Below are 13,170 nucleotides of genomic sequence, written 5' to 3' on the forward strand. Positions count from 1 at the left end.
CTGTCCCACCCACCCCACGCGCGAGCAGCACTGGCATGGAGCCAGGCTTGGGGCAGGTGTGGGGAACGTGACCGGCCCAAGCAAGGACACAGACAGCCCAGCTGCAAAGCTGGAAGGAATTAACAAGGCCCACGGCCGAAGAGATCCCACTTCCTCCAACACCCAAGTCCAGGTCTCCTCTGGGCACTCGACGCATCTGCCCACCGACTCGGAGGCTCCTGCACTTTCTCCCTCTAGACACGAAAGGGGCGCAGGTCAGAACCACCCCTTCTGTTCATGACGTCCTCCACTCTCCCCACCCCTCTCCTAGCAGCTTGGAACCATGGAACTACACTAGGAAATGCACTTAATTCATGGTCTCACCTCAGGCCTCAGCCCCGTGTTAACGTTTTTCTGAAAACAGAAGATGCTTTTTTGTACAGCTGAACAGATCCAGACAAACTCCATTATATTTGCCTGCCTCATCCATGATCATCAGTGCTTTTTAAGCACGCGGTGCTAAACTGTGTTTCTCAAAGCGATCAGTGGTAGCATTTGGGTGCAGAGAATACAAGGGCCACACCAGACCCCGTGTCCCAGGGTGTGCTTTGCAGGCAGAGGCCACTCACCTCGCTGTTGCTGTAGCGCGCCAGCTCCGAGATGAAGCGCATGTGGTCCTCCCGGATCTGTACCATCTGCTCGCAGATGTTGTACTGCGGGCTGCTGCTGGAGGACGTGCACGTCCATCTGGTGGCAAAGGGGAAGCACGCGTTACCTGACAGGCGACTGGCTGAGGGCACATGCTCAGCAGGCCCACCCACCACCCCGGGAGCCCCGCTGCAGCCAAGAGGTAGAGATGCAGAGGAAACGTGGAATTCTCCGCACGGAAACAGAGCCAGGCCTGCCTCGTCGCCCTGTGTCAGGGCTGCGTCCTACCTTCTCGTGTCTGTATTCTGGAAAAGGAACCGTAACTTCTCCTTAATCGGCAAACTACTTTCCACAAAGCTGAGAGGTGTTGCTGAATTCAGGACGCTGCAACACCCTTGCAGGGCCCCTTGACAGATTACTGCAGAGTAGGCAGGAACTAATATCTCCTTATTACTCACATAGGAAAACATAGCTGTAGTACAAAACAAGTCAGCCAAGGACTCAGGGACAAAAGTTATCCTTAATGAGAGAGTTGAAACTGACAGGACTTGGGAATTAGACAGTGTTGCTAGAGCTAACTATGTACACAACACACCATTTCAGCTGCAAACGGATACAGTCCATGTGGTGGAAAAACGTGTATCAAGAATTAAATCTGCTGGACTTCTTGGGCAGAAAGCATGGGCCTTGCTTTGGGCTCAGAGCGGTTCCCTCGGTTCCCTCGCACTTAGCACCAACTCACACCATGTTTTAACAAGTTGGTCCCCTTTGCTAGAAGGAAAGGATTCAGATTACCAGTCTTCAAGGTGATCAGAACACTATCTCAAGCAGCACCACTTTTTAACTTTCTGATTTTGCTACAGGATTATGTGATGACGGCATGTGCAAAGGCACCTCCCTGAGTGTGCAGTCAGCACACAAGGCCCAGGCCCTCTGCCAGGGTCCACCTTAAACACACTGGCCTCCTCTGCAGGCCCCAGACAGCATGTCCACCTCAGGAGAGGCAAGGAGCCCAGAGCCCGATGCCAACATCTGCCCACTCTGTGCCCACCCCCTGTGGCCAAAGGTGCTACGCCATTGGGCTGAGCTCTTAGAGCTGATTGCTGCATGCTCAGGTACCTGCCTGGGTGGCTGTGAAACACAACATCTAACTGGTAATAATGGCCATCGACTTACAACAGATCATATTAAAAATAAAGAAAGTATGCAAAACTCCTTGTTCCCTGATCCTCTTACTGGTTTTACAATTACGTATGATCTGGATCTGACTGTGTTTGTTAGGATAGGAGGTGAGTTGTGCATTGTTAACGTAAACTCAGGCATTTCCATTTCTACCATGGAAATCAGCACACCCCCCAAATCAGAGCTCAAGTGGATGCTGAAGTGAAGAGAGATTAGTGAATGTAATTTACAGGAAGGTGATTACATATCAGATTTAATGGCAGACGTGTTAGGAAACAAGCTGGCACAGAGGCTGGCAAACTACATACAACGTGGGCCCAACGCGACCACCTTTTGCATGGCCATAGAGCCATACAAAATGGTTTTTACAGTTTTAAAGAGTCGTTTAAAAAACAACAACAACAGGCTTCCCTGGTGGCGCAGTGGTTGAGAGTCCGCCTGTCGATGCAGCAGGGGACATAGGTTCGTGCCCCGGTCCGGGAAGATCCCACATGCCGTGGAGCGGCTGGGCCCGTGAGCCATGGCCGCTGAGCCTGCGCGTCCAGAGCCCATGCTCCGCAACGGGAGAGGCCGCAGCGGTGAGAGGCCCGTGTACCGCAAACAAACAAAAACAACAACAACAAAAAAGAGTATGTGACACACGTGGCCAGAAAGGCCTAACGTGTTTACAATTTGGTCTTCACAGAAAAAGACTGTTTACCTTTGAGTAGCCAGATTGAGGTGCAACTGTATTTTTCAAAACCATGGCTGAATGGAGACCACGTGTTTGGCAAAAGTCAACTAAAGCATCCTATGAAACTTCCTATGTGGAAGCTACAATAAAAAGTACTGTGTATTTATTATCATTTCTAACTGTGAGCTGCAGATGCTTTATGACAGGGATTGGCCATCTTTCTCAGGACAGGTCCAGAAAGCAAATGCTTTAGGATTTGGGGGCTACACAGTCTCTGTCACACATCAGCCATAGAGGCATCATCTTAAAAAAACTCTTTAAAACTGTAAAGACCATTCTCAACCACAGAGACCTTGGGCCTGGCCTGGTTGGGCCCTTGGGTGATAGCTCTGTATACTCTGTAAGTTACACGTGAATATCCAGCCGCTCCCCAGCAGGCTGCTGTTAAGCTTTTATAAGCACCCAGAGCATTTGGTTATACTTCCGTACTTGTGGCCAGCACTAACAGAACTCTTTGGGATGATGGAAAAGTTCTGTATCTGTACTGACCAAAACAGTAGACCCTAACTATTAAATATTTGAAATGTGGTTGTCCCACTAAGGAAATAAATTGCATTTGTAAATGAATTTAAATGTAAACATCCACTCATGGAAAAGGCTACCATATCACGCATTCAGTTCCACGTGGTTGAAAATGTCAAAGGTGGCATCTCTGGATAGGTAAGTGGAGTGTTAGGAAGCACAGTGAGAACACTGCAGAATGCTCTAACTGGACAGCTCGCTCTGCCTACCGAGATTTATTTTCCTCATAGTGGGCGCTGGTCTTGATATATCTTGCCAGTTCTATTTGCATGTCCCCGAACAGCGGAACCACCTGGAGCTGCTGTATTCAAAGAATAATAAAAAAAAAAAAACCAGGGTCATTAAATATGTTTAGTCACCAAATACAATCACAAGAAGAATGAATAATGCTAATAATTACTGTGGGTTGAATGCTATCTCTGCAAATCACTTACTGCAAAAAAGTTGTGAACAACTGCTACGTTCACTTTAAGAAGAACCAAATAAAAGTTAAAAACCAACTCTCATAAAACCAATTCAAATATTAAAATTAACCTACCTTGTTGCTAGATCCATGGTCATTAAAAAAAAAAAAATCAACTGTTTCCCAGTTCCTATATACTAGGAACTATTAGAAAACAAAAATCGAAAGAGAAAAAGATTACAATAGCATCGAAAAATAAATAAAAAGTATATATTATTAAATCTAACAAAATATGTGCAAGACTTTTAGACAAAAACAATACCAAGAATTCTAGAGACATTTTTAAAATTCTAAGGGAATACAGAAATACATTAGGTTCATGTATATTGGAAGACACGGTATTTTAAAAATATCAATTCTGGGACTTCCCTGGTGGCACAGTGGTTAAGAATCTGCCTGCCAATGCAGGGGACACGGGTTCAATCCCTGGTCCGGGAAGATCCCACATGCCGCGGAGCAACTAAGCCTATGCGCCACAACTATTAAGCCCGCGTGCCACAGCTACTGAAGCCTGTGTGCCTAGAGCCTGTGCTCCACAACAAGAGAAGCCACTGTGTGCCTAGAGCCTGTGCTCCACAACAAGAGAAGCCACCGCAGTGAGAAGCCCGCTCACCGCAACGAAGAGTAACCCCTGCTTACCACAACTAGAGAAAGCCTGCACGCAGCAATGAAGACCCAACGCAGCCAAAAATAAATAAAATTTATTAAAAAAATATATATATATATATCAATTCTCCCTAAATTGATCTATAGATTCAACGGAATCCCAAACAATATTCCAAGAGGAAAAATGGTTTATGGGTTTTCTGTGTGTATGTATAAATCAGCAAGTCAATTCTAAAACGTATTTCAAGAGATGGAGGGACAATACTCAAGACAATTGTGAAGAACATAACTTGAAGACTGGTAAGTAGACCTGCTGGAAACCTACAGCAACTAAAGGCAGCATGGCCCTGGAGCACAGGTGCACACCAGTGGGGCACAGCAGAGAACTTAAGGCAGAGTCACACACATACAGACACCTGCTTTATGACACAGGTGACTCCTCAGAGCAATGGAGGGGAAACGGTCTTTGCAATAATTGGACAGAGTCAACTGGATATCTATAACAGGAAAAAAAAATCCAAAAATGTCAAGCCCCTACCTCACAGCATACACATGGCCACTTCCAGGGGCATTACAGATCTAGATGGAAAAGAAATGGTGATGCTTCTAGAAGGTATCACAAAAGAAACTTCTCGAGAGCCTGCTTTATCAAAGATTTCTTAAAGTGGACATCAAAGATTGATATATTGGACCACATTAAAATTAAGAACCTCAGTTCACCAAAGACTCTTCAAGAAAGTGAAAAAAAAGAGCCACATAGGGGAAATGCATGTATTTTAGAACATGTGTAACTGACGAAGGACACATACCCAGAATACATAAATAACTACAAATCAACAGGGGAAAAAAAGAATGAGAGACTTGAAAGGACACTTCACAAAGAGAACACACAAAAGACTAATAATATCGGGCTCCCCTGGTGGCGCAGTGGTTGAGAGTCCGCCTGCCGATGCAGGGGACACGGGTTCGTGCCCCGGTCCGGGAAGAGCCCACATGCCACGGAGCGGCTGGGCCCGTGAGCCATGGCTGCTGAGCCTGCGCGTCCGGAGCCTGTGCTCCGCAACGGGGAGAGGCCACAACAGTGAGAGGCCCGCGTACCGCAAAAAAGAAAAAAAAAAAAAACTAATAATATCGTGAAAAGCCATCAGGGAAACATCAAGTAAACCACAAGGAAACAGTAGCCAATAAAATCACAAGGACATACATACACACCCTTCAGGAAGCCTCCCTCCTCCCCAAAAAATGACAGAGCCAAGTGATGGCCATGATGTAGAATCACCGCTGGTGGTGATGCAAGTCAGCACAGCCATGTGGGAGAGTTGTGAGGCTGTATCTACTACACTGAAAATGTTCATTCTATTGGATGAATACCCAATCCACTACGGGGTATTCACCCAACAGAAATGTGCATAGATGTGCACGAATCAGAGCAGCACTGTTCGGACAAGCCAAAATCCAGAAACAATCTCACGTTCATCACGACAGAATGGATAAATAAATTGCAGTTTAGTCATAAAATGCAGCGCTACACCACAATGAAAATGTAAAAACTACAGCTGCAGGCTCCCACAGGGATGATCTGACAAACAAAGTGAATGGGGACAGCCAGACACAAAAGAGTACACGTGGCACCATCCTGTTAGACAAGGTTCCAACCCAGGCAAATCCGGTACAGGGTAGGAGACAGTCTACCTCCACTTACCCACCCACCTGCCACCGCTGCATTTCCCAGCACAGAACAAAGCCACAGAGGTTGACCTCCTAAAGCTCAAACTGCATACACTTCAATAAAAAGGTTTACCTAGAAACTGTAACTCACCTTGAAGTACTTGTCGATTTTGGATAAGTTTATTCTTTTCTTGGCATCTAGTTTATAAATGTTGCTGACACTCCCATCCATCAAGTACAGACCAAACCCCATGACCTGCAAATCACAAAATTGCACATAAAGCTCAGACCTGCAAGTCTAATTACCCATAAACACTTATACTGCTACAGTTCATAACTTAGAAATGACAATTCATTCTTCTTTCAAAAAGCCCTTTTTAAAAAAATTTAAGTATAGTTGACCTACAACACTATGTTAGTTCCAGGAACACAACATAGTGATTTGATATTTCTACACATTAAAAAATGATCACTACGATAAGTCTAGTTACCATCTGTCACCATGCAAAGATATTACAATATTAATGACTATATTTCCAATGGAGTACATTTCATCCTAGTGACTCATTTATTTTGTAGCTGGAAGTCTATAACTCTTAATCTCACCTATTTCATTCACCACCACCCCCAATAACCCCGCTAGGAACCTCCTGTTTGTTCTCTGTCTCTATGAGTCTGTTTCTATTTTATGTTTGTTCATTTGTTTTGTTTTTTAGATTCCACATATAAGTGAAATCATATGGTATTTGTCTTTCTCTGTCTGACTTATTTCACTTAGCATAATACCCTCTAGGTCCATTCATGTTATCACAAATGGCAAGATTTCATTCTTTTTTAGGGCTGAATAGTATTCCATTATACACACACACACACACACACACACACACACACACACTTATTTATTTATTTATATAAAATCTTCCTATGCATCTATCAATGTTACACTTTGGTTGCTTTTGTGTCTTGACTATTGTTAACAATGCTGCTGCAATGAATACTGGTGTGCATATATCTTTTTCTTTTCTTCACATAAATATCCAGAAGTGGAATTGCTGGATCCTATGGTAATTGTAGAAGAACCAGCATACTGTTTCCTAGTGGCTGCAGCAATTTACATTCCCACCAGGGTTCACCAGGAATCCCTTTTCTCCACATCCTCGCCAGCACTTTGTCTTCTTTGGAAAAAATGCCTATTTAGATTCTCTGCCCATTTTTAAACTGAAATTTTTTTGATATTGAGTTGTACAAGTTCTTCATATATCTTGGATATTAACGCTTTACTGAATATACTGTTTGCAAATGTCTTCTCCATTCAGTAGGTGACCTTTTCATTTTGATAGTTTCCTTCACTGTGCAAAGGCTTTTTAGTTTGATGTAGTCCCATTTGTTTATTTGCACCTTTGTTTCCCTTTCCTAAGGAGACAGATCTAAAATATATGTTTTCTTCTAGGAGTTTTATGGTTTCAGGTCTTAACATTTAAATCTTTAACCCATTTTGAGTTTATTTTTGTATATGGTGTGAGAGAGTAGTCCAGGTTGATCCTTTTGCAAGTAGCCGTCCAGTTTTACCAACACCACTTATTGAAGAGGCTGTCTTTTCCCTGTCACGTGTTCTTGCCTCCTTTGTCATGGATTAAGTGCCCATTTAAGTGTGGGTTTATTTCTGAGCTCTCTGGTCCACTGATCTATGTGTCTGTTTTTGTGCCATACCTTCCTGTTTTGATTACTGTAGCTTTGTGGTATAGTTTGAAATCAGGGAATGTGATACCTCCAGTTTTGTTCTTCTTTCTCAAGATTTGTTTTGATGATTTGGGGTCTTTTTGGTTTCCATACAAATGATAGAATTATTTGTTCTAGTTCTGTGAAAAATGCCATTGGTATTTTGCTAGGGGTTGCACCGAAACTGTAGATTGGCTTGGGTAGTATGGTCATTTTAACAATGTTAATTTTTCCAATCCCCAAAACACAACAGATATTTCCATCTGCCATTTTATTGTTTCCTGGGGTTTTTTTTAGAGTTCCTTTTTGTCCCTTTCTTCTTCTTTTGCTCTCTTCCCTTGTGATTTGATGACTATCTTTAGTTTTATGTTTAGATTCCTGTTTCTTTTTTGTGTATCTATTAAAAATTTTTAAAAATAAATTTTTGATTGCAATCATTATGAGGTTGATATATAGCCATATATATATATATATATATATATATATAGCCATATATATATATATATATGGCTATATATGATCATATATATATATGATTATTTTAAGTTATGATCTCAAGTTCAGACTCATTCTAATAACCCTGCAGTTTTACTCCCCACCAACACTTCATGTTTCTGACATCATATTTTACATCTTTTTGTTTTGTGCACCCCTTAACTACTTATTGTGAATATAGATGATTTTACTACTTTTGTCTTTTAACCTTGCTACTAGCTTTGTAAGTAGTTGATCTACTACCTCTACTGTATATTTGCCTTTACCAATGAGATTTTTCTTTTTATAATTTTAATATTTCTAGTTTTGGTAAAAAGCATTTTTAAAAGTCCCTCCAAAATTAATAGCTATCCCTTCACATGAAGCTATTTTATGTCATTTCTTGTGTCCTCTTCCAGGTGCATACATCAGCTCCACTTCTCATCAAGCACAAGGCAATACTAAATGTGGATTTCCATAAGCACTTATGACCAGGGGGCTCTTGCACCAGGTAGGTGCAAACAAAATGTTTCCACTGCCACAAAGCACTCCACTGGGCAGTGTCCTCTCGCTCTGATCCCTCCATGCTGCTCCCCAGCAGGGAAGAAGTATTGGAGATGGGCCCACTTGCACGGAGGGCTTTGGGTCAGCAGGACACCCAGAACAGGGTCCCCCAGAGCTGCCCTCCATGAAGGTAGAGAGCAGAGTGAAGAGAATGGCAGAAGCATGTTCTCGGAGTTACTCAGTTTTCCTGGGTCTCTCCCATGTACAAGTTATTAAACTTTTGTTTGAAAAAAAAGAACCACCTTCTCATCTTCCCAGTGAGAAACATCACTGAAAACCTCCCCAATTTGAAACAGAATAATAATGAGGAATATGGTAAATGGCATGTTTCTTGACCAACAAAAGTCTGCTATAATCATGGTGACACAGTATAGTAAATTTCTAGGAATTATATCCTTACCACGTAGAATCTGGTATAACCTCTGCTACAAGCTTTATACTGAGAAAGGCCCTTGACCCGGGACTCCTCAGCCACAAGCACATTCTTCAGGGATGGGCATGTGATCTACCTGGCACTGGGGTCAAGCTTGGAACACACTCACGGGAATGCATCAAGGACTTGTAGGGCAAAGGGTGCTATATATGCGCACGCGCGCACACACACACACACAAGCATGAGAGAAAAGGTTGGCCAAACGATCATAAAGTGCAGCCTATTCATGAAAGCAGGGCTGCCCCTATGTCCTGGTGCTGTTGGCAGCCTACCCTCAACACACGTACTTTGAGGAGCATGTGTTTCTCACTGGGCGTCAAGTACATCCTGTTCTCATAGTAGTCCACACACAGATTCACAATGTCTGCTAAGAGCTCTTCATAGCCAGAAATCACTTCGAGCTGCTGCTGCAGAGACTGAAACACAGAGTGAGACACCTGTGTCACTGACCGCTCTCTGCCCCTCAGCCCCCCAGTGATGCGCCCCATCCGCCAGAGCAGCAAGAGTGTGAATTACTTGTGTGATCTTGTTGTGGTTGGCCAGGAACATGGACAGATTCTGTGATTCCTGGATGGACTGTGGATCTGCCATTTTACGTAAAAACTGAGCAGCCCTATGAAAGGGGAAAAAAAGCGGTTAATCAACCAACCTGCTTAGTGACTTTCAAGAAAAACAGCCTGGGAATATCAAAATTACTTTACTCTCGCTACGGTTATCTGTAGAAATGTGCATCTTAGATGCTGGTTACAAGTTCAGCCTCCTCCAGCTTCTCCCCTGAACTCCAGGTAAGTCTCTCTGCAACCTGGATAGCTCATGACCCTCCTGTCCATAGCTGATGGACTTCCTCAGAGATGGGGCAGAACTTCTCACGGGCTTTCCTGAAGGGCACCTACACACTGGCCTCTCCCCCGGGCTCCCTGTCCCCAAGTTTGAGAAAGGAGGACACTCCCTCTGTGACTTCCAGAGCTGATGGCCAACACTGTTTAGGTTTCCTGCTGGGAAACTTTTGGGCAGCCAAACCTCCCGACAGTCAGGGACCACACCACGCAGTTCTGGTGCCAAAGGTCTGCGACAGAATCCTGATTCCACCACCAATTTGCAGCTCCATCTTGGACAAACCTAAGATCCGGTACCAAGTCTAACATGAGGGCTGGGTTTTCCTGCAGCACCAAGCAATTCTCTAGCACCAGTTGCCAGTGATGTTACAAGTTTGACACTGCCTGAAGATAGCATCAGACCCCACAGGTTAAGAGCTCAGTCCCACAAGAGTGCCACATCATCCCCCCAATTCAGACACCAGCTGGAGGTCCACATTGTCACTGTGCTCCTGGCCAGCCAGCTACAGATTGGCAGTCCCAACAACCCCTTCTTTGGGTTCGATGAATTTGTTAGAGCAGCTCACAGAACTGAGAAGACATTTTATATACTAGATTAACAATTCATTATGAAAGGATACAACTCAGAACAGCCAAATGGAAGAGATACATATGGGGAAAGGGGGGTGGGGCTTCCATGCCCTCTCCAAGCACCACTCCCCCCGAAACCTCCGCATGTTCACCAACCAGGAAGCTCTCTGAACCCTGCCCTTTGGGGTTTTTATGGAGGATTCCTCACACAAACATGCTTGATTAGATCACTGGACACTGGCAATGGATTCAACCTCTAACCCCTCTCTCCTGCCTGAGATCAGGAGGGTAGGTCTGAAAGTTCCAACCCTGTAGTTACAGGGTTGATTCCGCTGATGACCAGCCCCCATCCTTGGGGTAACTAGAGGCTTTCCAAAGTCACCACATTAACATAACAAAAGAAACTTTATTGTTTTTATCACAGGAAATTCTAAGGGTTTTAGGAGTTCTGTGTCAGAAATGGGGATGAATATATATTTATTATAAATCAGTATCACACCTCCTGAACTCTCCTGACTCTCACTTACCCTATCTGTGAAAAACAATAGCTATATGACCTACCCAATGGGGCTGACAAGGGAACAGTGGACACAGAAGGACCTGTACACTGAGGTCCAACAAATCCTGTGCAACACGGGCTGAGTCTCTAGTTTTTGCAAAGAGGGTGAAAGCACATATGAGGATTCTGCACACCTAGGGCTTCCCAAAAAAAGTTTAGTGGAAACTGCCCACATAAGGACCCATCTGTGCAACCTAGAACCTCTGGGGTTTTACTAAAGAAAAGCTTTCATGGCAAAGACTGGTAACCTACCCCAACTGTCATTTCCTTCCCTTTCCTTCCCTTCCCTTCCATTCCCTTTATTCAGAATAAACCCTGAATTTCTGTGGTGCAGCAATGTGCCTCATTCTCATCTCCACGCTGTGACCAACTGCTGAGCCATGAGATATAATGCAAAACTTTGTAAGGCACTTGAAAGTTTACTTATGAGGAATATTGTGGGCCCTTCAATGCTCCTTCCTTCCTGCTGACTGGAATGCAGAGATGACAGCTAGAGCTCAAGCAGCCATCCTGGGCCACAAAGGCAACAAGGGAAGACAGCAGGAGCTCTGGTTCCTGAACACTATGGAACCCCGTCAGCTGCAGACCACCTATGTCAGAACTTTTCAGGTGAGAAATAATCTGCAATCTTGCGTACTTCTGTTAAGTTTTAAAAAATTATATACAGTGAAACAATATTAACTGATATGTTTACATTCTTTTTTAAAGTGTTCACTTTACTGTAGTGATTTGAGTGGGGGTTGAAGCTGCAGGAGTGGAAACTAAGGAAGGGACCAAGAATACCTGCTTTTATTTTCCTTAAGCCTCACCATGACTATATGGGTTATCTGGCATTTACACTCAGAAAAGGTTGTAACTACCAGCTGGGTGCACATAAAAAGTGTTTTGAATGTTGGGTGTGGGCGTGTGAGGGTTAGGGAGAAGTGGAGGTTATTGTCTGGGAAAGTGAACCAACCAACAGGGGATCCCAAACATAGGTCACAGGAAGAGGCTGCTGGATGGGTGAGGGGTGCCCAGGCCCTCTTCTGTGCTTAGGGGAGCCTAGGGGGTAGCAAACACGCCAGGCAACTTCTGAAGGGGGTGCCCGGGGGGCCTTCCACAGAGCAGCCCCATCTTTAAACTATTTTCCAGACTGGCTTTGAAATAAAGGTGCTGCTGCTAAGAGAGAGAGGGAGAAAAGAAACCTTTTTAAAATTTAAAACCACTGGGGCTGTCCACCTCCCCATTTCCCTGAGAGAGTCAGGAAGGCTGAGAACGCTGCTCCAAATCACCCGACAAGTGATTTGTGCCACTAGGAGAAGTCGTTCTCCTGAGCTGGGAAGTTCAGAAGCCCCGACACTCCACCAAGAGTCACACGCACTTAGAATCCCACAAAACTGGCATCAAATGGAGACAACTCCAGACTTTCCTACCGGAGCGGAGTTAACAGGACAATTCAAAAGATGTTGTCGTTCTGAAGATCTAGGCTTCCGTGCAGAGCTAACTCTAGGTGATGAATGGAACGCCTGAACTTATTTCACACGAATGAGGAGGCTTAAAGTCTGGGAGATCTAGCTCAACGTCCAGTGCCATCCCCTCCTCAAATCTGTTTCATGCCTCATCTCAAGTCGACTTCATTTTAAAGACACAGCAACAGTTGCACAATTTTAGGTACATGTTGGGGTTCAGGGTAGGCCACCCCCAAATATGCCACTGTGGCATACTGAATTATTCCGAATTAAAGTTATTTAAGAAACAGCCACAGCAGGGCATTCTGACCTCCTCTGTGCCCCTGAAAGCAGGAAACAAACCTCCCACATGAAAGGTCCCCTCCCTGCACCAGGAGGTCAGGAGACATCGTCATCACAAGAGACGGAGCGTTCAAGGCTGAGGCCGTGTGAGCTAACCTTCGAAACTCCTCACTCACTGGCCACCCCAACTCAAACTTCTCTGTCTTATCAATTCTTCACAAATTTGTTTTTTCTTTGTTTCAAAGGTATAAACGCTGGGAATTCCCTGGCAGTCCGGTGGCACTCCCACTACAGGGGGCTCGGGTTCCATCCCTGGTCGGGGAACTAAGATCCCACACGCTGCCAGATGTGGCCAAAAAAAAACAAAAACAAAAGGTATAAACACTGCCTCCTTTGGTCACTTCTTTGGGTCTCATATCTTGGGACCCCCATACTCATAAAATGAAATTATATTTGTTTTTCTCCTATTAATCTCTGTTTTCTT

The 13,170-nt window shown here is 44.4% G+C and overlaps 1 protein-coding gene across 3 annotated transcripts in view; it reads right to left on the reverse strand.

Annotated features, from left to right (window-relative positions):
• The window catches only part of CYFIP1 (cytoplasmic FMR1 interacting protein 1), a 92,295-nt gene that overhangs the window by 50,475 nt on the left and 28,650 nt on the right, over positions 1–13,170 (reverse strand). For 2 of the 3 annotated variants that reach the window (XM_081243212.1, XM_081243213.1), the window contains exons 7-11: positions 9,508–9,604; positions 9,279–9,407; positions 5,953–6,057; positions 3,274–3,365; positions 609–726 (exon numbers count right to left, since the gene is read on the reverse strand). In XM_081243212.1, the coding sequence (XP_081099338.1) occupies positions 609–726; positions 3,274–3,365; positions 5,953–6,057; positions 9,279–9,407; positions 9,508–9,604 (541 nt within the window). The remainder of the gene's footprint in view (positions 1–608; positions 727–3,273; positions 3,366–5,952; positions 6,058–9,278; positions 9,408–9,507; positions 9,605–13,170) is intronic. The other variant, XM_081243214.1, reaches the window with a different exon arrangement.

This window comes from Mesoplodon bidens (genome assembly GCF_964165515.1).
Source record: "Mesoplodon bidens genome assembly, chromosome: 8".
NCBI lineage: Eukaryota > Metazoa > Chordata > Mammalia > Artiodactyla > Ziphiidae > Mesoplodon > Mesoplodon bidens.